This window comes from Colletes gigas, unplaced genomic scaffold, assembly GCF_013123115.1.
Source record: "Colletes gigas isolate AHSC1104 unplaced genomic scaffold, ASM1312311v1 Colletes_gigas_Sc00002, whole genome shotgun sequence".
NCBI lineage: Eukaryota > Metazoa > Arthropoda > Insecta > Hymenoptera > Colletidae > Colletes > Colletes gigas.
The window spans coordinates 3,102,603-3,128,811 of NW_025106631.1; the positions used below are offsets into that span (position 1 = coordinate 3,102,603).

A 26,209-nucleotide genomic window follows, 5' to 3' on the forward strand; every position below is an offset into this window, starting at 1 on the left:
ACCTGCATTTAGAATGAATGTTAGTGTGTCTGGGTATATTTATGTTAGTGTGGGGTTGCGGTATTTCTTGAGTTCAGGCTGGAGGGAAAACTTTCAAAAACCTCGTTTTTCATGCATCATGCGATATGAGTATGGTGGTGGGGGTTGTTAATTTAGGATGAGTCTGGGTGTTTTTAGATATTGGGAAGTCGTCCGAGGAATGTATACAGGGTGTCCCGTAAATAGTGTAAGAACCGGAAATGGGGGGTAGCTGAGACTGATTCTGAACAACAATTTCCTTTGCAAAAATGTCGGATAGGGCTTCGTTTTTGAATTATTAACGAAAAACACTGTATATGTGGGGTTGCTTGAGCGCTTGTGAGAGCGCGAGCCCTCTGGTGGCGAGCACAAGAAGCGACGCCACAATGAACTCCTTGATGGTCGTACGTTAAGAATGAAAAACGCCCCTTAAATATTTTATATTATACCAAGTTTCATCATTGGGTTATGAGATTTAGGCGATGTCCCTTGTTAAGCACAATTTAATATTTTCTCGATGTATTCCATTATTCTCTTTTTGGCGAAATCTATTAAATTTCTAATAATCCCTGTCGATTGGGAATCGTACGAATTTCTTTCTAGTAATCCCCATAGATTATATTGGTTCCCGAAAGGAATGGAGAGAAACGTTGTCCAGTCTGAGACCAGTTTCTTCCGATCTACGACGCGACGACTTTTTCCCCCGCGGTTGGTACGGCCACTTTTTTAAAGAGAAAATTCCAGATATCGCCGCGTTAATGTCAAATGGAAATTACGCTTGCTCTTTGTTTGATCTCTTCGATTGGTCGCGTTCAAAGCCGTGGCACAGAAGCCGTACACGGAGCTGATCGCCTGACTTGTCCACTCGCGTTACTTTTCCTATCAGCCATTTTAGCAACTTTCCTCTTACCGTATTTAATTTAATGATATTAAATTAATCGTTACTCTACTCTGTTTGAAAAATTGAAAAATATAGAATATCCAGATATTCGATTGTAATCATTGTATCGTCAATATTCATATTTCTGATTTTTTCTACTGCCAATTTTACACAAAACTTTTAATAGAAAATAACCCAACACTCGTACTGTTATCGAAGAATGGACGTTAAAAAAAGTGCAACGAAGGACGATAAGTTGATCGAATTGATAAAACAAAAGATCATCGTCTTTGATGTAACGAAGAGGTGGCTCAGTGGTTAAGGCGTTAGACTTCTAATCCAATGTTCTCTGCGCGCCTGGGTTCGAATCCTCATCCCTCCAGAGTAGGCTTTTTCGACTTTATATTATTAAATTTCGTACTGTTAAGTAATGGAAAGGATTAAGGAAAAGCATTATATATGCAAATTAATAGCTCACAATATAAACAAAGTGTGTAAATATGTAAATTGTATTGGGAAGTCCATCATATCATTAATCATCCTAAGCTACTACTTAGGGAAGATTAAATGAATACAAAATGTTGGAAGATATGAAAAGGATTGGAGAACTTTAATAAAGTAGTAATGGCGCATGCGTCGTCAGACGTGTTTTCTCAGTATATAAAAAGGAGGGACCTCGAATTGCAAAGCAAAACGGAGGGTGGGTTTTTGTTAGGTTAGGTCTGGGTTAAAAAATGCCACTCGATCGAACGGTTTACAAAATGGAATCACCACCACAAGAGAAAAAAAAGAAGAAAAGGCTCTTCTCGAACTCTTGTAGGATATTCAATTAGAAACCACAGAGTGCGTTGTCGCCGCGTGTAAACCGGATTTTCGGTTTTACCTCGATCCGCGAAACGCAGCTAGAATCCGCTCAGCTGGTTTTTCGCGACGCCGCGCAGACGATATCGAATATAAAGCCTGGGGTTATGGAGGATGAACTCTTTCATAGAAGGACAGAGAGTGGAGACGTCGGGATAGAGAAAAAGGGGGAAGCGGGATTGCATTTTCCTTTGTGATCAAAGAAAATCTCTCCCGGTTGTGCCCGCGAACCAGCCGCGGTTCGCCACCCGTTCGCAGAGAACCGTTTCAGACTGAACGTAAACATCGTTCTTTTTTTTTTTTTTTTTTTTATTCACGTTCAATTACAGGAAACGCATCGCTCGGTTGGATGCGCGACAAGTTATTCCGAATGCAAATTCCATCGTCTGCGGCGGCCACGTCAAATTTATTTTGCCCCGCGGGCCAGTCTGCGTTTGGACCGCGGATAACCTATAATTCTGAACAAATACCTAAAAATCACATGCTCCGTTCCAATTAATTCCTCCTTGCATCCGCTTTTCTTTGCCCGTTAACACGGTGTAATGATCCTATAAAAAGTATGTTTATCTGGTGTACGGGGGACTCGTAAGAGAATCGAGCGGACAAAACTGTCGGCGTAACGAGAAACGAACCGGTGTTTGTTGCAGAGAATTTCCATAGAATTCCAGCCTGGACAGGTGGTTCGCGCATTGTACGCGTCGTTCGTCCCGAATGAATGCCATCGATCGCGGGTATTATTAAGCTCTGTTTCCAACATGACACGAAGTCACGACTTTCGACTATGGAACAAACAATTCCGTCGAAATGCCGGATATCGAATATTTGACTTAAAAATTGACATCATTATTAATGTAGGAACGATTTGACACCTTCACTGCCAGATCAAAACCGTATAATATTCCTCAAAAGTAAAATTTTCATTTTAGACCATTGTAAGCTACATAACCTAACATTTGCTTCGCTACTTATTTTCGTAACCTTGTTAAGATCTACAAATTCTATCCAAACTTGAGAATTAATTTGTCTAGTATCATAGTGGTCAATTCTGTTACTCATATACGGGTAACGATAGAACAACCAATTACATCGAATATTTTCCTTAAAAATTGACACCATTATTAATGTAGGAACGATTTAACACATTCATTGCCAGATCAAAACCATATAATACTCCGCAAAACTAAAATTTTGATTTTAGACCATTGTAAGCTACATAACCTAACATTTACTTCGCTACTTATTTTCGTAACCTTGTTAAGATCTACAAATTCTATCCAAACTTGAGAATTAATTTTTCTAGTATCATAGTAATAAATCCTGCCACTCATATATGAGTGGCGTGGCAGTCAAAGTGTTGATACTATTAATGGACGAACTATCTTCGAGTTTCTTGGTCGATTTCCATCGCGAGAAGGAATAGGAAAGGAGGAGGACGGTGTTCTAATAACGGTGTGTTCGAATTGTACATCGCGAGGAACGGATCGGTTTGAATGGTTTTATTATCGGAACGCGACCAATAATGCGGGCGATGCGGATGATGCAACGAGAGCGAAGAAAGGGGGCAGGACAGGTCATGGGTCGGAAGAGCGTGTAGCGAAGGTATGGCTCGTTGACAAAGAAAGACCGGGAGGAAACAACGCGATAGAGACGGGAAACGTGGACGTGGAAGGGAGAGATAGAGATGAAAGACAAAGGAGGACGATGCTAATCCTCTTTGTATGGAAAAACCGAGTGGTCTGTTGAGCAGACTACGGAGGCAGACTTTCGAATAAGCTATTCAACCGGTGCAATATACCGTGCAAATATATAGTGCATCCCGTCTAGACGACGCGGCTTTTCTATCCGAACGAAAAGTTACCTCGTTATTTCGCGAATTCCCGTGGAAACGCCCGGGAGAAAAGGAGGGCCGAGACGGTTGCGGCGAGCAGTCCCGGGAACCGAGTAAGACTTCTCTAATTTCGCCACCCCGCCCCTTTTTTTCGGTTATTAAGAATATCCGCCGATTCCTTTCCTCGTCTGAGAACGCATCGTCTCGCGTACCGGGCGTCCGCGTCGTTCGAAAGCCTCGCGGCGGGGCTGATCGTCTGCTATGGAATCGCGGTAAAATGGCGGACGTGACAGCAGAACGGGAAAAGAAACGGTTTTATTTCAGCCTGTGGAACGATAAAAAGTGACCTGAAATACGATGGAATACTTCGTTTGAAAGGAACACGAGGTGTACAGAAAGGTTAGATTTCTTATTTTTACATTTACGAATATATTTTATTATCGACGAACTAACCGTGCTATAGTTGGCGTTTCGCTTTAGTCGGCGGGAACTGAATAATCGACGCGTTGAAAAGTATTTCATTCTGCCGTGCGCGGCAGAAAATTTATTGGAAACGATTAAAACGTTGGAGCCGCGGCGAACCGTTCCGATCACGGTTTCTCCCCCCCTCCTGTTGGCTGACAGTCCGCAACATACCTAATAACCTGGTTTAATTAAATTCAAAACGGTCCGTCGTGTTTCTTCGATGTCCAATAACCGCGACGTACGAGCCGCCGGCGAACAGACCCGGGAGAACTGGCGCAAACTCGATTCGAACGACTTTATCTCGCCGTGTTGCGTACAATGCAGTCCTATAGAACGTCGGTGCACTCTATGGTGTCCGTGCAACGTCGGTAGAATATGCATCGTGACAGATACACACGGCACATTAGAATAGACCCTTCTGTTCTATCCACCGATACACGATGTATGGGAATGCTCGACAGTTTACCTTGCTCGATCGATAGACCAATTCGCTCGACGGGATCGAAACTGTCGCGAAATAAGGCTAAATTGATTCTTTAACGCGTTCACTGCCAGACCAAAGCTGTACAACTTTTTACAGGACAATTGTAAACGTGAAAATTCATTGATCTTATTAAAATTTATTTCCTTGAACGTTTCAACTTGAGAATTAATTGTTTTACACCTATGGTGAAAAGTATTGTCTTGAATTTGATGGTACACGGTTGTGGCGTCTAGGTTATGTTTGCAGTTAAGATTCGAAAGTTTCTAGCTTTCTGGGAAATACTAACTACAAATTGAGTTTATTGCACGTATGGGTTAGGTTAATAACAACACTCATGTTTGATAATAAAACGTATAATTGAGAAAAGAACAGAAAATAATGATGTAGCAACTGCAACGCTTACAAACCAAGCCCAACTGAAACAGAGAGACGCTAGGTGTCGTGACTGTGCACCATCAGAATTGTTACGTATTTCGTATATAACCTATGAGTTTGGTGTTGATAAGCAGCCTAGTTTGAAATTGTTAAGGAAATGAGAAATAAGAGCGATAGAACTTTGAAATGGCTGCCAAGATGGTTCTCCAACGAAGGATATGGTAAACGTTTCCATATTTTAACTCCTCCCCCGTAGCCTTTGTCGTAACAACTCGGTAGGGTTAATTACAAAGGGACAGACGTTGCAGCTCGTTTGGCTGTAGCAGCGAACAAACTACACCGGTGATTATCGAGGAAATCCTGAAACAGCGTTTGAAGGAAAAATCCCGTTGAACGAGACCGAATTGTCGGACGCCCTATACTCGATAGCTTCGCGAAAGGCTTTGCAGACGTTGCAGTTGCATGTAAAGAGACAATGGTGCTCGGTTGCGTCAGAGAGCAGACATTCTGTTTCGACCGGCGCGCGTACGCGATGTGTGTATGCATTTCATCGCAACGAAAGTAGAGTGCCAGTGTAATGGGAAGATTAACGCTCTCGTTCAGCGAGATTAGTTTGTTCGTAGCAGTTTTCCGTTTTATTTAGCCGTGCCGCACCGACCACGATTTCATCCTCCTCTTTTGTTTTTATAAAATAAAATATTCCACTTTTTATCATTCTTGTGATTCTTATAATTTCAAAGTTCCCCGACGCCAATTTCGATAGCAATAAAATATCTTGTTACCTAACCTCACTCTTATAAAAAAATTCTAGGAGGTCCAGAGCGTTCAAGTCGCGTAATGCTTATACTTGTCGTGCTCGAAAAAAATAGGATTTGAATTGGTCACTTCTTACCGCGAACATCTCGTTAACGCTCATGTTCTATTCATCTTCCGTATCCTGAGTTCTTGATTGCGAGCGTATAAAAACTCTCGTCTAAAGTACGAAAGTGTCGTCATATACAGGGTGTTCGGCCTACCCTGGGAAAAATTTTAATGGGGGATTCTGGAGGCCAAAATAAGACGAAAATCAAGAATACCAATTTGTTGATGGAGGCTTCGTTAAAAAGTCATTAACGTTTAAAGTTCCGCTCGTACTGAATTTTTTTCACGAAAATGCGCAGGATTTCGGGGGTATGTCTATTCACCAAAAATGATTGTAAATGATCCCCGCAACCGAAAATAATTTTTCCAGGACGATTTGAAATTTTTTTTTTCGTCGAAAAATTTCACACCTTCTCGAATTTTTTTCTAGAAAGTGGGTAGGATTTCGAGGGTATGTCTATTCACCAAAAATGATTGTAAATGATCCCCGCAACCGAAAATAATTTTTCCAGAACGATTTGAAAGTTTCCAATTTTGTCGAAAAATTTCACACCTTCTCGAATTTTTTTCTAGAAAATGCGCAGGATTTCGGGGGTATGTCTATTCACCAAAAATGATTGTAAATGATCCCCGCGACCGAAAATAATTTTTCCAGGACGATTTGAAATTTTTTTTTTCATCGAAAAATTTCACACCTTCTCGAATTTTTTTCTAGTAAGTTGGTAGGATTTCGGGGGTATGTCTAATCACCAAAAATGATTGTAAATGATCCCCGCGACCGAAAATAATTTTTCCAGAACGATTTGAAATTTTTTTTTTTCGTCGAAAAATTTAAGCACCTAATTAGATTTTCGGTAAGGAATTTTTTTCTCGAAAGTGCGTAGGATTTCGGGGGTATTTGTAATGACGAGTTACGAGTGAATTTATGGACCACTCTTGTATACTGTATTGTATCGCAAGTCTTACGTAATATCGAATGAAAAAATTTCTCAATTAGTGGAATAGAAAAATAATAGAACGAAAAAGAACCAGGGCTGACCTTGAAAGCTCGACGAGAAAAATTTCGACGGTAATTAGGTGGTTCGTTTTGTTCGAGACACCCTGTATATGTACATATTTCATTTGAATTTAATATAAACGTATAATACATACGAACCGTCGAATACGACGGGGGAAGTCGGAGTAGTTTAAATGGGGTCATACATAATAGGAACCTCGGCTTTTCCGTATGCTCGATTCGCTCTTTAATCACGATGAAACGAGAAAACCGTGGCCTCAAATACGCCCTTCAGCGGCGGCGGGGAACCAATTAGCGCGCGAAATAATTACGCAGCGTAATGTACCTCTGGTCTGACCCACGTCACGAATAATAATAATACGAGGCGATCCAGGGGATCCTTGATTTTTAAACTTTTAACAAGGCAATCTAATAAATTTGTTATTTCATCAACGTCCCGCGAGGCGTTATCACGCAAGTGAAATACTTATTTTCATACATCAGAAAGCATTTGATAATTATTTCGCGTTTCTTTCTAACCTTTTAAAAAAATTAATATCCTCTTACCCTATGGGGCACTTTCTCCATAAAAAAAGCAGGATAATTGTAGAGCAAAAGGAAAAGTCAAAAATTACTGAAAAAATACCATCGTTTATTTTCTATTAATAAAATTATAATTCTTACATCTTACAAACGTAAATTAAATTAGCCGAAGTAGGCATCGTCACTGGAGCCCTCTGTCGTGCAGTTTTGAAGCAACGACGCCGGGTTGGACATGTCGCCGATAGCTTGTCCCCCTGCCGCAATAACAGACTCGGCGATGCCTCCGCCAGGTCCTGGACCCGGTCCCGATCCAACCACAGCGACTCCGGTCGCGTTTCCGGTTCTCAGTGGCTTCACGTCCTGCGAGCCCTCGTACGTTCGACTCTGCTGGTTCTGAGAATTGATCTCGTTGTAAACGAGCTCCTGTATCTTTAATCTAACGAACATCTGTCGATCGAGCGGCAAACTCTTTAGAGGGGTTCGAACGCTCATGAGGAAATGATAGGTGTCGTCCTCTTCCTCCTGGTATATGCTCAATCTCTTCTGAAGGGACTCGTACCTCTTACGGTCCACCTCGGAATAATCGTTGTCGATCGCGTCCATCAGGGTCCTCTTTCTACCGATTTTGTTTATCTTAGGCGGGGGCATAACCTGATGCAGGCCATCGTCGTTCGATAGAAGGGACTGGCACGAATCGCCGTCCAGATCGTCGAATTGTGTCTCCTCGTGGCCTTCTAGAATGTCTATTTGCGGCTCGATTTGCGTCTCGTCCGGCGATGATCGAAGCGCAGCCGTGCAATTTTGCGAAAGCGTGCAACCGATCACGCGTGAGTTCATTTGATCCCGCAGAAAGAACAGGCTCTTGAACCAAACCCACTTCGAGTCGTGCTCGTTGGCGCCACCGTCGCACTTCCCTCGGTAAGTTTTCTTCAACTCGTTTCGGAAATTGTCCCGTAGGTGCTTCCATTTCGATTTCGCGACGTCCGCTGGAAACGGAAATTTATCGTTATTCGAACAAATTTTACAAACCGCCGTACAGCCAGCCACATGGAAGATTTTGGTGACGCACGAGTCGTATATTAGGATTTGAATCGAAGGTAGACAAATAGAACATATGAATGTAGAAATGTAACATAGATTATAAAAACTGAAACGTTCGAATTAAATAAAGAGCCAAGTTTTTTCGCGGCCACAGGCTTTTTCGTATGGAATATTCACGAGTGTCCTGCGAATTGACCGAATTCAATTACATCTGGCCGCACGAAATGTATCGATTAAACGAGCAAGCATCGCCGTTTGTACGAGTGACTCGTTAATTCGGCGACCAAGATGCAAGCATGCGCGAACCGTCTGGCTCGGTCGTTTTTCTACGAATCGAGTTTCTATTCAATATTCTTCTTCACATAGAAGACGTTTGCGCAACAAGAATATAAAAATCTAATTTTTTCATTTATGTTTCGATGATATTAAATTACTCGTCTACTTTATTTAGATATTATTTTTTTTCTAAACGTAATATAGTCTTATCGATAAGTTTTTATGTGTCTCGTGATAACCTGATTAATGGTCGAGCGCGTTTATATCTGTATTGCGCAAATATATATCCTATCTAAAGAAGAAAATTGAATAAATGTTTGAATTTTTGTATCCGACATACACAAATTGTTACATGCGATTTACGAACACGTTCGATTTATTTTTGTTCGGAATTCCCATCTAACAAGCTGTGATGTATTGAGTGCGATTAAGGACATAAATATGAGTAGAATGACGTAACCTAGGTGCAACTTGAAAGGTGGGTCAGTAAAAAAGGTATACTTGAGAATGGAATGATTTCTTTGTTTTATTCATACGGAATACCCGTCCTCTGCATTTATGCAAAAGATAACAGTGAAAAAGAAAGGTGTTGCTTTTGAATAAAAGAAAACCTATTACATTTTGATGCGTAGTGTTTCTTTGATCCACCTCTGAAGTTACATCTAGATTACGTCATTCTATCTAATGCATTATTTCAAAACGGTGGTAGAAATGTGACAGTAATGATAGGTCTGCTTTAAGTTCATATAAACAAATGAAGCACGAACTATGAGGTCGTTATTGCGTTATGCGAGACGTCGCATTCAAAACATTTGCTTAATCAATTTAATACATTTTCCTTGTAGATAATTGAAAGCATGCGCTACAGGGAATAATGTTACTGTAAATGTGGCATGGTCTGTAGGACGCAATTTTCCAAAAAGTGAAATACTAAGTGAATAATATATAATTTAGGCTGTATCGTAGGTTAGATTTTTTCGTTGCACGTAATCGTTTGTCCGTTTCCGGAGGAACCGATGCGTCCTCGCGCGGAGCATCGACCGAACCAGGTACAGCAATCGTGTCAGTTATCGATGTTTCCAACGACGTCGGTCTGTCAAACATGACCCTTGTTCGGTTTTTTTTAGTGCGCGTGGGGTACACGACAGGCGATAACAATTAATCATAGTTAACCTCTGAAACCTTGTTTCTTTCGGTAAAGAAGAACGAGGATAAAAATTAACGACTCGAATCGACGATCGATCGACCAGAGCGGGGAAGGGAGAGCCTCGATCGGTACACGGGCCGGTCGATCGTGCAACGAAAAAGAGGAGGGGCGTGCGTGCTCGCAATTGGAAGGTGGTAGCGTATAAAAAAGAAGGGGAGAGGGAAAGAAACGGGAGAGAGGGAGCGATAGAGAGGAACGACGCAGGCGCGAACGAACGAGACAGAAAGAAGAGAGCAGAGTGGGAAGAGAGCGAGGCGTATACTCACTGGAGACCTCGCAAGCCCTCGCGATCTCCCGCCACATCTTCAGGATGACGTCGCGATTGTGATAGTTGACGTTCTTCTGGTCCCAGATCGCGGGCCTGGCGTGCACCTCGGTGATCAGTCTCTGGAGATCCATCGTCATCGCGTTCCTACGGGCGCTCGTGTTGCATCTCCTGGACGATCGCTTGCCGGCGGATCGACGGTTGAGCAGCGTGATGCCGGAATTGAGGGAGGAAGCAGCCGCGCGCGTGCCGCTTCCTCTGGATACGTTTCGTTGAGATTCGTTGGTGTTGTGAACGAGCCGATTTTTTTGTTGCTTGCTCGGTTCCTCGCTGGGAATCGCCGATACGCCCGACTGTTGGTTCGGTTCTTCCTCGATCGCGAAAGTCGCGTCGGCGGTTTCGTCAACGGTGTCTATGCCACCGACGACGACGAGCTCGTCCTCGTCGTCGGCGTTACTGTTTCGTCGTTGCTGCCTTCTCCTCTTCCTCCTCTTGCGCCTGGTGATACGAGGGTTGCCGGTCGAGGAGGAGCTCGCGAAGCCGAGCCGAGCGGAGGATCGCAGGCGAGACGAATCCAGGGCTTTTTCCTCCTCGACTCGTGCACGCGTGCCGTCGTCCATACACGGCCGGTAACACGCGCGCTATCAGCCGGGAAGACGCGCACCCGTCTCAAAAAAGTAAATGTAGTTCTCCGTCGTTCGACCGAAACGACAGCGGTCGATTATTAACTTGAGACGACACGCGCACGTTCTCGTCCGCTCGCGAATACGCTACCCGCCTGCTCGCTAGCCAGCGCTACCGCGCCGAGCCCAAAGTCCGAGCCTTCCTTCGCTTTTGCCCACGATTTCAGCTTCGGCTTCGGCCTCGCTCGAGCTTGCGCTCGGCTCCGCTCGGTTCGGCTCGGCCTGACTCGGCGTCGCCTCGCGCGCCACCGCTCCGCTGCAGCTCGTCACCGCTTGCGATTCTCCACTGGACTCCGCGATATACCTATTCCGCTGGAGATGGACAAAATTCTTATCTAGATAAACAGTTCGAGTATCGAGATAAACGAATATTTATTAACGGGAGAACCCTTCGGTACAAAATGCGTAATATAAAAGTGTAAATCTAGTATTAGAAAGAAATTAATTAGGATCGAGACGTATACAAAAACCAGAATACGGCAATGTAAACAAGAATAAAATATTAGCAGTCTTTATCCATTGATCGTCAAATCGAATAAACGACACGAATAAAGCGCTGTATATTGATCCTATTCGTTCTCTACTAATCGAATGAAATTTTGTCCATCTCTAACGCAAACCGAACCCAACCACCCTTCCTTCCGTCTATCACGCGACGCTTTTCTTTTTCCACATTCTCGCGCTCGGATTTCGTTCATCTTAATCCTGCCACTCGCTGATTCACCGTTCTCTAATCCCCCACCCTTTCTTCCTCTTATCGCGCGATACTGTTTTTTATTATACGTTCGAGCACAACGGTAAAAAGCAAAATTCGAAGTAAGTCCACGAACATAATTTTTCGCGGGAACGTTTCTTCGATCGATCGACGCGTAGTACGTATCTCGAGTTATCGTATTTACGAGTTCTCTATTTCGTGGCCCGGTTTTACGCCGAGAAATCTAAGAAAAAGGAAATATCCGCCATACGTCGAGCACGGTATATACTTGGTCGTCCTGCGGACGTTTCCTCCTCGATCGATGCGAAACCGCAAGGCTGTTTTGACAGTTGCTGGTTAGAGAGCGTGCATCTGCCACCGGGACGGGTGGTTCGTCCTTCCTCGGCTCGGCTCGGCTCGGCTCGGCTCGGCTCGATTCGGCTTCGTAACGGCGCCTCGCTCGTCGATGCTGCGACCCTAACGCCAGAAATGGGTAAAATTTTTATTCAAACAATAATATTAACATATTTTAACGGGGTGAACATTCCTCTTGGCGGTACAAGCGACAGTATATAACAGTAGCGAATAACGTAAACTAGTAGTTCTTAACCTTTTCATCTACAGACCCTTCTTGGCGCTCGAGTGAAAATGGACTCCTTGACGTTTTAAAACATTCGTTAAATCAATGTTTCGAACCAGTGCTCCGCTAAACAAGAGTTAATACGAGACCCTGCAGTGCTTTTAGGTATTCACAAATTTTGTTTTCTAATACAATCGAAGGAACATTTAGAATCTCAACCATGTATCTTTACCAACGTTCGGAAGTTTGTAAAGAAAGCTTATAATTCGTAATGCATCCGAGTACATATACTTTATACTTGACACGAACAAATGTATTTAGCTTTTTCGTTGTCCATAGATTCGTATAGTTTTTTACATCGTGTCTGTGGAGACTATCGTCGATTTCTGTCTCATAAAACTTTACTTTGGAATAGACGTGCCATTACGAGCAACCCATATGTATACCTAAGTCGAATATGTACTCCTTACGTGCGCAGGTATCGCGATCGATAACAGAGTGGTGCAGATTGCTATTGCACGAAGACGGACAATAGCTGCTTGCTTGCATATTGAGTTTCATTCAATCTACGAAACGCAATTCAGGTACACCGAATGTAACCGTAGAATGCGTTTATCTCTGGCCGCAGGGAACGATATCCTCGTACGTGACACAATGATCTATCTCTGACGATGTCTGTCGATTGTTCACGGTCTCCATTCGAATCACACGTAACGCTTAAAATAATATCGATTTTTTCGAAATATTTGAAAAACAGACATAACCTTTTATTTGTTCATCGATCACAATTCCGATAATGGCATTGATATTTATAGTTACTCCACACGTTTTGAAAAACTCATTTTTTCATAATCTACGATATTTTTAGATTAAATCAGGTTGACTGTTTATCGAGACACAATAAATCTCGACGAACTTCTTCTGATAATGAGCTTTTCAAAAAATAAATCTTTCCAATCAGAGTAACTCTTATTGTTATTTGTTTGTCTTCGATTATTTTTTTATCGATCGATTCAATCTTAATTAATTACGTCCGATCGAATGTTTTCATTACGATAATGGATGAAACACCTGCGTTAGGTTTGCCAAAAGTGTACTTTGTTTTTTTGAACCTTTACAAAAATGTTTCTTGTACGAATACCATAGATTTATTTAATTCAAAGTTCTAGAGACAAAATGGCAGTCGACTATGAAACTTGCATTATTAATTGTCACGTTTAACCTCTTCAGGGACGATTTTTTTTTTCTTCTTTTTTTGGGTCTATTTATTATCGACAAGTAACTATAATTATAAAAAATAAAACTAAACGTCCACATATGTGGCCAAGGGCGTGAAGAGGTTAAACAAATGAGAACTCTGCCGAAAATAACGGAGGAACCGAACAACGCGGCCTTTCCTTTAATTACTTAGGTCTCGAGATCGGAAAGTTAGATGAGACTGTTGCGAATTCAGACTAATTTAAGTTCCGGGGTCGTCGGGGAATTTTGAATATATTACACGAGCTTGGAAATCGTGGCGTGCTTTCGCATGCATTATTATTCCAGCTTCGTATCGACGAGAGCCACGATGACGTTGAAGTTTAAACCTGTCTCTATAACGATGTAACGATTCTTTATTAAAAAGCACGAGTCATCGTTTCAGCAATAAGATTGAATATTTTTATCGACTAAACCGAATATCGTCTTTCATAAAAAGATCTGATCATCGTTGAAATAATAAAGCAAAAATAAATCAAAAAATCAAAAAATTTCTATTAACAAAAATATGGAAAACGTAAGTTAAGTGGGTTACGAAAGGTGATTTCGAAGACTGAAATTTGTAATTTTTCATTCGAGGATTCGATTCTTTATTAGTAACTTTTACGCTTTACAGTGGATCAATGATTCTCTGTTTTCTGTGTAAGATGTTTAATATCGTTTAGCAAGGTTAGTAAATTAAAAAAAGTTTTATAAGAATTCAACTCCATGTTATAACAGTTTCCAATTCCCGATTAAAAGACAGTTGCAGTTTTTTAAATAAGGGTGTAGGTGAACGTAGTTGGAACGTTTTTCAAAAAGTCGTATTCGATGTATCTTGCGAGTTGACCGTCGGGTTTCGGTAGCAGTCCATTGATTTTACCCAGAGCCTTTTCGAAAGTCGCCGCGCATCGTGTTTCGATCGTGTTCACGACATCCTTCTTAAATACGTCCACAAGAACTTTCATTACAGCGTTTACCACCTTGTCGAACGCGTGGCCCTCGAGATTAACGTCCAGTTTCCTAAAATTCAAACAAAATTTTATCAAAAGGAAAAACAGAAACGTATAAAAATAACAATAAATACAGCAAGGTATATGTATAGTTCGGGACACAATATAGCGAGGTCCTAAACTCGAGTAAATTGACAGACAAGTGAATTGACAGAAATACGAGCAGCTAAGGGCCTTAGACCATAGTCAGGGCCGTACGAAGAAATGTTTTTATGAAAGCCATTTTTAGAGGTATCGTAATAGATAAAGGACTTATTCAAGTCTTTAATACCTTAATTTACCTGCTTATAATAGTGTCAAATCGTTCCAACATAAATAATGGTGTCAATAATTTTTAAGGAAAATATTCGATATCCGGCATTTTGACGGAATTGGGAACTGGGAAAAATTTTAATGGGGGATTCTAGAGGCCAAAATAAGACGAAAATCAAGAATATTAATTTCTTAATGGAGGCTTCGTTAAAAAGTTATTAACAATTAAATTCGAAAATTTCAAATCGTTCTGGAAAAATTATTTTCAGTTGCGGGGGTCAATTACAATCATTCTTGGTCATTACACATACCCCCGAAATCCTATCCGCTTTCGAGAAAAAAATTCGAGAAGGTGTGAAATTTTTGGGCGGAAAAAAAATTTTTGAAATCGATCTAAAAAAATTATTTTCGGTTGCGGGGGTCAATTATAATCACTTTTGGTGAATAGACATACCCCCGAAATCCTACCCAGTTTCTAGAAAAAAATTCGAGAAGGTGTAAAATTTTTCGACGGAAAACAAAAATTTCAAATCGTTTTGGAAAAATTATTTTCGGTTGCGGGGGTCAATTGCAATCATTTTTGGTGAATAGACATACCCCCGAAATCCTACCCAGTTTCTAGAAAAAAATTCGAGAAGGTGTAAAATTTTTCGACGGAAAACAAAAATTTCAAATCGTTTTGGAAAAATTATTTTCGGTTGCGGAGGTCAATTGCAATCATTTTTGGTGAATAGACATACCCCCGAAATCTTAGCCACTTTCGAGAAAAAAATTCGAGTAGGTAACGACATTTTTAGACGAAATTAAATAATTTCAAATCATACTAAGAAAATTATATTTAGTTGCAGGGGTCAATTATAAGCATTTTTGGTGAATAGACATAACCCCGAAATCCTACCCATTTTCGAGAAAAAAATTCAATACGGTCGGAACTTTGAACGTTAATAACTTTTTAACGGAGCCTCTATCAACAAATTGAAATTCTTGACTTTCGTCTTATTTTGGCCTCTAGAATTTCCCATTAAAATTTTTCCCAGGGAAAATGAAAAAAGGTAGTGCAATTATGAACACAAAAAGACATTCAGAAAGGCACCCTCAAGCAAGATGTCATGTACGGCCCTAAGTGTCGTAGCAGTAGTCGATCCTAACCCCCAAAAGTTTAATTTACGACCTAGCTATATTGTGGCCCGAACTATACTAGAAACGAATTTAACATGTTTAACAAGCAACGTAGAGTTATATTCCCATGAAATAAATAATTATAATTACTGGATAGCTGTAATCTTGACCGAATCGAGAGCGATTTTATAGCTGTCGAAGTCCACCGATACTATTGTACGCATTTTCATGGTCGTGAAGCGACCGTCGAAGCTTCCCTTTCTCGATATGATTGCGTATTTGAGATAGTAGTCGTATTGCAGCTGAAAGTTTCCGTAGAAAGTAATGTTATTATTAGTAGCGCTCGCACGACTCGTGTTCCCGCTCGGTAACGTCTTTTTTATCTTACGTCGAGGATATCGAATTTCAAAGAGATGTCTATCGTCAGAGTCTTCTTGTCGTACGACAGAATGATGTCGTCGCCGCGAGTTATCGTCGACAGTCCTACCAACTGACCATTCGTCATGCTGAGAGATCCTTTGAGACCCAGGATCCCACTCTGCGTAACAAAAGTACACTATTATATAGAAATCCACGAAATTACTCGAAACGGAAATAATTTCGATGCACGTGAATTTTTTAAAAAACATTTAAGAAAAATGAACAATACTTTCGATAACACCGAATACGATAGAGCGAACAGAGATAAATACCAGCTGCTTCGAGTAATCGGCCATCGGCAGTGGGTCCAACGAGTCTTTCAAGATAATTTCTTGAAGCGTGGGCACCATCTCGTCGAACATCTCGTTGATCTTCACCGATACCCTTCCATTGCCGCCATCGTACACTCTGCAACGCGAGAAAACGAACATTGAAAAGTAATTGGTTCTCTTTTAGTCTGTGATAATTAGGGTCCCCGATTACAGGATATAAAGTTGTGCAGAATTAAGCAAATTAATTAAATAATACAAAAAACTTTGTTGTGTTTTTGTGCGTGAATTATGATTACTGTGTTTGAAGTTAGAGCATCCTGTGATCGTAAAAAACGTTTGTCGTGGCTTTGAAAACTTACTGGAGGTCGGGATGCGCGTAACCCACAGCGACCAAAGAGGACGCGACGAGCAACAAGAGCAGGCGACTTTGAGCGATCATTGTGCGTGTCGAAGAATCTAGTCGAAGGTAGAAAATACGAACGATTCGATCACCGCTCCCGTTCGTCTTTTATCGACATTTTATTTCGTTATCTGATCGCATCTTATCGACTTATCGTATCCTATCGACATTATCGTTTTTTTTATTGTCAAAAACTTTTGTTACCGTACAATTACATAAATTAAAACAATTCGATAAGACGAATGCAAAAGTGATTATTTTACAAGCTATCTTACACACATTACAACGAGTAAACGATTACATTTTGAATTAGCTCATCCGCGACTTGTTTGTCCGCGTTCAAATATTTTCTGCATTTTTTTTTTTAGTTACGTTTGTGTATCGATAATTTATACGGGGTGTTCAGCCGTCACGGGGAAAAATTTTAATGGGAGATTCTAGAGGCCAAAATAAGACGGAAATCAACTTGACTGAGGCTTCGTTAAAAAGTTATTAAAGAATTAAATTAAAAAATTTCAAATCGTTCTGGAAAAATTATATTTAGTTGCAGGGATCAATAATAAGCATTTTTGGTGTATAGACATACCCCCGAAATCCTACCCACTTTCGAGAAAAAAATTCGAGTATGTTCCGAAATTTTTAGACGAAATTAAAAAATTTCAAATCATATTAAAAAAATTATATTTAGTTGCGGGGATCAATTATAAGCATTTTTGGTGAATAGACATACCCCCGAATTCCTACCCACTTTCTAGAAAAAAATTCGAGAATGTATCGAAATTTTAGACAAAATTAAAAAATTTGAAATCATACTAAAAAAATTACATTTAGTTGAGGGGGTTAATTATAAGCATTTTTGGTGAATAGACATACCCCCGAAATCCTACCCACTTTCGAGAAAAAAATTCGAATAGGTGGACAAGTTTTTCGAAAAAATTAAAAAATTTCAAATCATTCTAAAAAAATTATATTTAGTTGCGGGGGTCAATTATAAGCATTTTTGGTGAATAGACATACCCCCGAAATCCTACCCACTTTCGAGAAAAAAATTCGAATAGGTGGACAAGTTTTTCGAAAAAATTAAAAAATTTCAAATCATACTAAAAAAATTATATTTAGTTGAGGGGGTTAATTATAAGCATTTTTGGTGAATAGACATACCCCCGAAATCCTACCCACTTTTGAGAAAAAAATTCGAGTAGGCATCGAAATTTTTAGATGAAACTAAAAAATTTCAAATCATACTAAAAAAATTATATTTAGTTGTGGGGGTCAATAATAACCATTTTTGGTGAATAGACATACCCCGAAATCCTGCGCATTTTCAAGAAAAAAAATTCAAATGTAAATAATGGCCAACGAAGGCTTTTGAAAACTTTAATGGGAGATTCTAGAGGCTAAAATAAGACGAAAATCAAGAATACCAATTTGTTGATCGGGGCTTCGTTAAAAAGTTATTAACGTTCAAAGTTACGCCTGTAGAACGGCAATCTGCGAACAGCTGCGCGCGCACCATAGCGTGATAATGTAAACTTTAAACATAAATAACTTTTTAACGAAGCCTCTATCAACAAAATAGTATTCTTGATTTTCGTCTTATTTTGGCCTCTAGAATCTCCCATTAAAATTTTCGAGATATCGTACATTTTATAATTGACGATTTTAAAGATATTTTAATAATAAATAATTTAATACATTTTTTTCACATTGAGTTACGTCGTTGCTAATAACGTAAGAATCTTCCACGGCGAAATGTTTTCGTTCATCAGTTCGATATGTTCTTGAAACATCTCAGTCGCGATTTTCTCGATTTCCTCGGTCAACAATTTTTTTACCAAACGTATGCCAACGTTGGTAATGGGTATAATCAATCGTTCCGCCATGCTGTTGCCATGTAGAGTCATTGTCATGGATCTGTGAAAAGTACACCTGGTCAGTATACAGTGTAGTGGACGGTTAAATTTCGTAAAAATTTCCACGTATAAGAATGATTGTTTCTGGATTATAATTTCTTTAGAAAAGACGTTTGTCGATAAAGAAGAAAAGCGCGTACTCGACGCTGGTCAGTCTGAGCTTTCTCAGAACGAACTTGCAATCGATGATGTTAAAATCGACGCCTATGTCGAGTCGTATCGATGTTGCCTCCGCGATTATTCTTCCGTAATTTTCCAAGAACAGGAGTCTCACGAAATAATCGTAGGTGAACTGAACAGGCAAATGAAACGTGTTTTAGATTAATCTAAATTTAAACGTCGACAAACGACACGTGACAGAATTACCAAAATGCTGTCAAACGCGATGCTCGCGTCGATACTCAGTGTTTCGTCTTTGTAGACGCCAATGGCTCCGCCAGCCCGTTTAAATTCGGATAGATAATACAACGATCCTGAAGAGAAGTAGTATGTTAATTCGTCGTAGCTTGTAGGCAGAAATAGGAACGGCTGAAAACAAAATGCGGAGACATTCCAACAGCTGAATATTTTCAAAACTGATTTGCAAATAAAATTTTCCTAGAAATTTTTTTCCTTAAGCTCGAGGTCCGATATAAAGTTATTATTCGAAAATAACAATTTCATATCACGTGTATATTATAATTTCAACGTTGATCAAAATTAAATCTAAGTTTATTTTTTTTTTTTTTACCAATACTGAACAACAGTTTATTGATAAATTCAGCCTATGTAATAACGCGACAGATGATCTCACGATTGCACAATACCCAGGCGTAATCGAGTACGATTACGATTAATCGTTTCACAATACTAAAGTAATATTTTTCTTTTAGCTTCATGAAGATTTCATATCGCGTCAATTGCACAGTTATTACCTGCAGATTGAAAAGACGTCTGTTGGGTTTCTCAGAAAAAGAAAAACATAATCCCGTGGATTAAGAACAATGATTTTCATAATATTTTATTTTGAGATCAAGTTCAATAGTGCTTCGATAAAACCGCCTGGTTTCCACAATCGGCTCTTATCATTTTAAATCGCAAATGTTTCAACAGCTCTATTTTTTTTATTCCTGCTTTCTTACTTGCGACTGATATGCATCGATAAATGAAATCGCCAGCCGCGATACGGAAAAATTTTATACAAAGTTAATTAATCGAGATAACGATCCCGTTATATTTCATTCAATTGTCACAAATAAATTTTAATAGAAATATGTGTAATCGGTGACCGCGAATCTAGCGTTAATTTTAAATATCAACGTGACGATGCAAAGGAACGTTTGTTTTCGCCTTGGTTCAAGTTCAGATCCAACGATCATTTGCCTTGAATCATTCAGGAGAAGTAGGTTACGCGTTCAACCAGACCCACGCGACAACATTCAATTCCGCTTACGTGTCTCTGGCAGAGTAACACCGAAATGGATTTAATATACTTCGGTTTGCATTTAAATACAGATAATCCTCCTATAACACGGTAGATAGGTTCCCAGAAAATTCCGTGTTGTGTGAAACCGTGTTACATGAGACCCAGAGCCAGTACAAAAAGTTACAAAACAAACAATATTATTTTAATTTAACGTAACCTTAATTTAATAAATTATAATCTGTTTATATATTTTCATGTAAAGCCACCATAATTCATTATTTTAAGGTAATTTAATTATTAAATATGTTAAGCAAAAATCATGTTATCCAGTGCTGTAGAAGTACAGTGTTATAGGAGGGCTATCTGTACACTCGTTGATACGAGTTGCCTCGAATTATTACATTTATAAACATTCTAAGAACTACAATCATGTGGTCGTGGTTCGAGTCTTGTTTCGATTGTAACTTTATTCTCGTCGAAGGTCGAGACAGTACGACATTACGAGCGAGAGATCGAAAGCGCTCAGGTTCAGTGTCGCGTCGCGGCGCGACGATCACCGAGCATCTCGAGAGTCTGCTTTCGATTTCGCTCGACTTGGGATCGAAACGCGAAGAATGCAGTCGGGTAACGGATCTTTGGAACAGCGGTGTACGGTTGCATGGAACCGAGGGGAACGATTCTCGGTAAGGATGGTTCAACGGCCGATTCACTGTCGTTTTCGTTCGAGAGGTTCAACGCCTCGTCGATTTCGCTTTCGTCGATCGTGTGTCTCGCGCGAGTTCGCATTCCCTTTCGCTCGTTGACCCACTGACCTTCAAACTTCATTTCGACCTCGAAACCCAGATCCCCAAGATGTTGTCCGAGGCGTTCGAATTTTCGTGATTGTCCCTAACCTCTTATTTAAGTGTGGTTAAATAAAAGTTCAAATATCAAATAAATTGCTACGTATTGGTTTTACTGGCTATTGTTCGAGTGAAATATTACCCGTGTCTACCACGGGTTAGTAAACGTGTTAATCAGCGCACAGAAGCGTTAATCGCGTCATCTGTGCGTAACGTGTGATCGTGGCATTGAATTAATGTTCGCCTTGACGTCTGTTTCGCGTCGCGCGAAAAGCCACGAATTGCAAACGTATCGAACACTCACCAACCGGAAGCTTCGATGAATGTCGGGAATCGTCATGGGATCCAACTCGTTTCTAAGAAAAAATTCCGATGCAAGACGGAAAAAATCGTCTATGTACTCGGTGAAATCTAAACAAAGCCCTTCCTCTACGAAACAATGATCGTAGCGTGGTTCATTGTTCTCGAAATCGTTGCTCGACCAAAGACCAGTTCTGTTTACGTGTCCTCTGTTCGATTCGGTCGAAGTAGCGAGCACAATCGCTACGATGCAGCAGACGAACGTGGCGTCGGTAAAAGAAAATACTTTCCGTCGCATTTAAATGTCGCTTGTTTCGACGGTTTTTTCTCTACTGCTGTTCGAAGCCATACAATGTTCTTACTGTAATTTGTTTCGTTCGAGTTAGCGTGTTTTTCCACGACCTCGTGGTTCGGTTAATCGAAACAGTTTCGAATTTAATTAGCATACTTATCCGAGGACTGTGTTTTCGTGACAATCGTTATCGTTGCAACTTGACAACAAAAACGATGTCATTGAGCGTAGACACGAACCGACTTATCAGAGAATGACGATTCATCGATATTATCGACGCGGGAAACCATCGCTCGTTATGTGGTGCCATCGCGGAGATCAATCCACAGCTATTTACCACACGACTCGACGTTCTACATTAGCGACGTTAATTAACTCGTTCGTTAAAAGATTACAAGCCACCTTTCGGTCGAGTTTAGTTAACAACTGTATTTGCTTATTTTTTTAAAGAGAGATACGATCAAAATTTTATTTAAAATTCGAATTAAAATTCAGTACATTATTCGTAACGTTTATTCAATTGAACAGTTTGCAAAAGAGATCTTTTATATAGACATCATAATGCTTCTTGATAGACATTATACGTTTTCACAATGAAAAATAAATCTTAACAGCTGCTTGCTAAAAAAAAGTAGGCTATCCCTTTAGTTAGATATATGTCTACTGCTACACGTGTACGAAATAAAATACTATGTATAGAAAATGACAAATTAAACTTTTTATGCTTGTGTACCAATTATTTATAATCGAACTTCATAGAACAAGAGGACTAAAACTAGAAGCATTAGTTGTGGTACGGTGATATGGCAAACTTTAATGCCGCTCTGCAACCTAACCTTAAATCGAACAGCTTAACCCTACGTTAGGGATAAAGGTAAGAGAACACGTAGAAAAAGTTCGTTAACGAGCAAAAAGCGACTCGGTCGAAGTGACACTTGAAGTTGTCGACCGTAAAAGAGCGACGAACAAAGAACGTTCTACATCGTTTGTAAACAAGTTTGATCGATCTTTGTTTTTACGAACCATGTACACCACGTAGTGCATGTTTCGAAGCGTATTTGCGGAAAGAATAACGCGCTGTATAATTTACAATCCCGAAATAAACAAACAAATTACAGAATTTCGATTCAACAAAAAGCTCATTGTGAATGTACGATAAAACGAACTTTACAAACTCATATTATAATGACGTTTTGATCCTTCTTAGTTTAGAATAATTCACAAAAGAATTATACCAAATGAATCCTAAAATGTTATGATTTGGTCAGGAGACAGTAATTGAGTCTTTAGTCCCTAAACGTTGAAACGTCGGTGTAATGTAACCTTGTGTTTAAGACGGAATTTGTTCGTCTTAATTAGAAAATTGTTATCGCGCTGTGAGCTCGTAACTTGCTAATGTAATTCGCTTGTTATTTTTACGCTTCTATTTATTTTCGCGTTTTACAGCCGCTGCGGCGTAGCTCGTGTGCCAGCTAGATATTCATCTACATACGCGTTATAATAACAATACGTTGATATCTTTCGTACGACAATTTTGATCGGGAGAAATGAGAAACGCAATTATACGATCGTTTTTCCGTTAATACGATGCATACTATCTTCGTGCACGAGTAAGATAACGCGAACAAAATAAGTTAATCGTTGTTTACTTCCGTTGTAATACTTTTTATCGTTTCCCATTCGTTTTCTTTCTTTTTTAACACGAACCGAGAGTTTTTCCCAACACGGTTACCTATTGAAAAATATTTTGTTCGTCGAAAGGTCGTTGCTCTACATGCTCGAACGTATTTTCGATCGATTGGTTGTCCACTTCGGAAAACGTATCGGAACCGAAGCTTTGGCTCAGTGTCTCTCAATCCGAGGATCGGTTAACTTTCGAAACATAAGGAAACAATAGATGGCCACCCACGTTTGTACAAATAGACTGTTTTCAATAAGTGTTTCGCAATTTCTCGCACGTTGGAAGTTTCTAATTAGATTTACTTTTCAATTAACATCCCATTATTGGTATCGGTGTTAGTGTAAACGTCGGGCTTGTCGTGTAACAATATCGAGGTCAAAGACGCCCTCATCGCGTAGTGGAAACGCCTACGCAATGTTTCCTGGGGCCTGGTGATTCTATGATTTCCTGGCGTGCTCTACGCGGCGACGAAATCGAGATAAACAACTGCAAAACAATCTTGTTTGTCGACGAACGTTAGGCAGGTTTTCGTCCAATGGGAGGGCTCAATTTGGTGGGCGTGTGTTGCCCGAGTGACGTTTCATGTTATTACGTATTCGTTGCGAAATTTGTTTTTCGATACGCGCGCACGCGCTCGCTTCCGTTTCGGTTAGCCTAACCTCACTTTCCTAGATCGTAAACACTTCAACTACGAAGCAAACAACGCCACATATAGCTTCTGGCGTCGTTGTTTTCGACGTTCTATAATCTCTCTATTATTGTACTTACTGTTATTGTCGTTAAGCGTATGGAGATATCTCTTGCTATAACGTACTACATGCGCAATAACTGTTTCAACAATAACAGAGTTTCATGGGGAATGTTTACACAGATAGTAAATTTCAATTTTTATTCAACGAATAATATATGAAAAGTTGTTTATCTTTATTCGTTATTCAAAATACATGTACACATACCGGGTGTTCGGCCATCCCTGGGAAAAATTTTAATGGGAGATTCTAGAGGCCAAAATAAGACATAAGAAATAATATCAATTTCCTACTGAGGTTTCGTTAAATAGTTATTAACAATTAAATTCAAAAATTTCAAATCGTTCTGGAAAAATTATTTTCGGTTGCGGGGGTCAATTGCAATCATTTTTGGTGAATAGACATACCTTCGAAATCCTACCCACTTTCGAGAAAAAAATTCGAGAAGGTACCGACATTTTTAGACGAAATTAAAAAATTTCAAATCATACTAAAAAAATTATATTTAGTTGCAGGGGTCAATTATAAACATTTTTGGTGAATAGACCTACCCCCGAAATCCTACCCACATTCTAGAAAAAAATTCGAGAAGGTGTGAAATTTTTCGAAGGAAAAAAAAAATTTCAAATAGTTCTGGAAAAATTATTTTCAGTCGCGGGGCTCAATTACAATCATTTTTAGTCATTACACATGCCCCCGAAATCCTACTCACTTTCGAGAAAAAAATTCAGAATGGGCGGAACTTTAAACGTTAATAACTTTCTAACGAAGCGTCTATCAACAAATTAGTGTTCTTGATTTTCGTCTTATTTTGGCCTCTAGAATCTCTCCTTAAAATTATTCCCAGGCGTATCCGAACACCCTGTATAAATCTTCCCATCTCTACTGAACCTAACCTAACTTAATCCTGGAAGGGGTGAAAGTTGCATCAGTGCCTCTCGTTTGTTATTCGAGATTTGTATCTAGATAAAAATTAGGCCTATCCCCGCGTGGAAGTTAAAAATACGCAGATTGTGGTCCACGTAGCGTTTTTCGACAGAGGGAGAAGAAAAACGAAGGAACGAACAGATAGGAAGAAGGAATCGAAATAGGAGTGTGACTCGAGGTCCCGGTGGCGTGACACCAAAGGGAATGTTTTTTTTAAAATCCATCCGCACGTGTTTATCGCGTCGTCGCAAGTCGGTTACTCGACGAGCGATTTGGGTCGACGATCTGACGCGATTTCCTTCCTTTCTTTCTCAGGCGGAAGGTGGAAGGAGGCTCGGTTGCTGGTCCGACACCAACGGCCAATCAGAACGCCGCCCGTTTACGAAAACTGGAGTCGCGTGTTTTTTCCGTCTCGGTTTCACGTTTGTGAATTGGGGCTGTGACACATGACCCGTTTGCCGTGATATTTTGCTACGCAGCGTTTCGATCAGGACTGGAAAGGGTTCCGAAATAATTCTTTCAAACCGTTATAGGAAAGTTCTGGTCGAAGGAACATCTATTCTTCGTAACAGTTTCGATTCCATATTATAACAATTTTCAAACTCTCCTGAACTTAGTTTGATACTTGTGATGTTCGAAGGCATTGCTGAAACGTTTTAGAAGTAACAGAACGCCAACGCAAACGCCGTACGCCATGACCCTTAGCGCTGGAATTTACGCACAGTCGCGTGTCCTTTGCAACAACACGTACACTAACCTACAAAAGTATTGACGTAACCAAAAGTTTAGAAAAAATAGAATCTAGTTATATGTTGGTCGTTAGTTGTACACTGGAGAGCAAAATAGTTGTGACGTCGTAAATGCACGGAAGATGCACGATATCCGTTCAGCAAAATAATTCTACCACTTGAGCGTAACCGATGTCATCTTAGCAATTTGAAAAATTGACGTCACAGCTTTATTGCTCCTTTGTGACGTCACGACAGCCTTGTTGCATTTCTACGACGTCACGACAACGGTTTTTTTGTTCCTTGATATACTACATAATTGTTTCATCGATAATGTAGTCGCTTATATATGGTTGACTGAACATTAATCACTTCCCTGCCGAGCTTTTTCCAGCAGTTGATCTAAAAGATACACGTTTCCTTATAGCACTTTCTAAACATTTAAAGGCAGTTACACAATTATAGTTAACTATTCGTGCTCTAATTGTTATATTCCACTTTTTATTTTGCAGTTTATCATTACATTCGCTACGTATAGTTTCACTTATTTATTTATATTTATATATGTTGCTCCATCAAGTTTCATAATATTTTGATATATT

At 40.0% G+C, this 26,209-nt stretch overlaps 3 protein-coding genes across 3 annotated transcripts; all 3 read right to left on the minus strand.

Moving 5' to 3' along the window:
• Nucleotides 1-7,474: 7,474 nt before the first annotated feature.
• Nucleotides 7,475-11,044, minus strand: LOC122400915. Its single transcript, XM_043402674.1, has 2 exons — nucleotides 10,103-11,044; nucleotides 7,475-8,298 (listed from the first exon to the last, which is right to left on the minus strand). The coding sequence occupies exons 1-2, from the start codon at nucleotides 10,719-10,721 to the stop codon at nucleotides 7,475-7,477; spliced, it is 1,443 nt and encodes a 480-aa protein (XP_043258609.1). The 5' UTR covers nucleotides 10,722-11,044.
• Nucleotides 11,045-13,882: 2,838 nt separating this feature from the next.
• LOC122401273 lies at nucleotides 13,883-16,887 on the minus strand. Its single transcript, XM_043403320.1, has 5 exons — nucleotides 16,730-16,887; nucleotides 16,371-16,506; nucleotides 16,067-16,216; nucleotides 15,829-15,980; nucleotides 13,883-14,317 (listed from the first exon to the last, which is right to left on the minus strand). Exons 1-5 carry the CDS (start codon nucleotides 16,807-16,809, stop codon nucleotides 14,071-14,073), a joined length of 765 nt encoding a protein of 254 aa, XP_043259255.1. The 5' UTR covers nucleotides 16,810-16,887; the 3' UTR covers nucleotides 13,883-14,070.
• Nucleotides 16,888-18,442: 1,555 nt separating this feature from the next.
• On the minus strand, nucleotides 18,443-21,552 carry LOC122401556. Its single transcript, XM_043403761.1, has 4 exons — nucleotides 21,235-21,552; nucleotides 19,050-19,211; nucleotides 18,824-18,975; nucleotides 18,443-18,684 (listed from the first exon to the last, which is right to left on the minus strand). The coding sequence occupies exons 1-4, from the start codon at nucleotides 21,526-21,528 to the stop codon at nucleotides 18,483-18,485; spliced, it is 810 nt and encodes a 269-aa protein (XP_043259696.1). The 5' UTR covers nucleotides 21,529-21,552; the 3' UTR covers nucleotides 18,443-18,482.
• Nucleotides 21,553-26,209: the final 4,657 nt, after the last annotated feature.

What these genes read in the sequence shown, in the direction of transcription:
- LOC122400915 (XM_043402674.1), bottom strand. Translation starts at nt 10,721, where the DNA reads ATGGACGACGGCACGCGTGCACGAGTCGAGGAGGAAAAAGCCCTGGAT. An exon ending in GAGGGCTTGCGAGGTCTCCA is followed by an intron (nt 8,299 to 10,102) that starts GTGAGTATACGC and finishes TTCCGTTTCCAG; the next exon opens with CGGACGTCGCGAAATCGAAA.
- LOC122401273 (XM_043403320.1), bottom strand. Translation starts at nt 16,809, where the DNA reads ATGATCGCTCAAAGTCGCCTGCTCTTGTTGCTCGTCGCGTCCTCTTTG. An exon ending in TACGCGCATCCCGACCTCCA is followed by an intron (nt 16,507 to 16,729) that starts GTAAGTTTTCAA and finishes CTCGCGTTGCAG; the next exon opens with AGTGTACGATGGCGGCAATG. An exon ending in GTCAAGATTACAGCTATCCA is followed by an intron (nt 14,318 to 15,828) that starts GTAATTATAATT and finishes TTTGAATTTTAG; the next exon opens with GAAACTGGACGTTAATCTCG.
- LOC122401556 (XM_043403761.1), bottom strand. Translation starts at nt 21,528, where the DNA reads ATGCGACGGAAAGTATTTTCTTTTACCGACGCCACGTTCGTCTGCTGC. An exon ending in TTCATCGAAGCTTCCGGTTG is followed by an intron (nt 19,212 to 21,234) that starts GTGAGTGTTCGA and finishes TTTTGTTTTCAG; the next exon opens with CCGTTCCTATTTCTGCCTAC. An exon ending in TCGCGTTTGACAGCATTTTG is followed by an intron (nt 18,976 to 19,049) that starts GTAATTCTGTCA and finishes TTGCCTGTTCAG; the next exon opens with TTCACCTACGATTATTTCGT.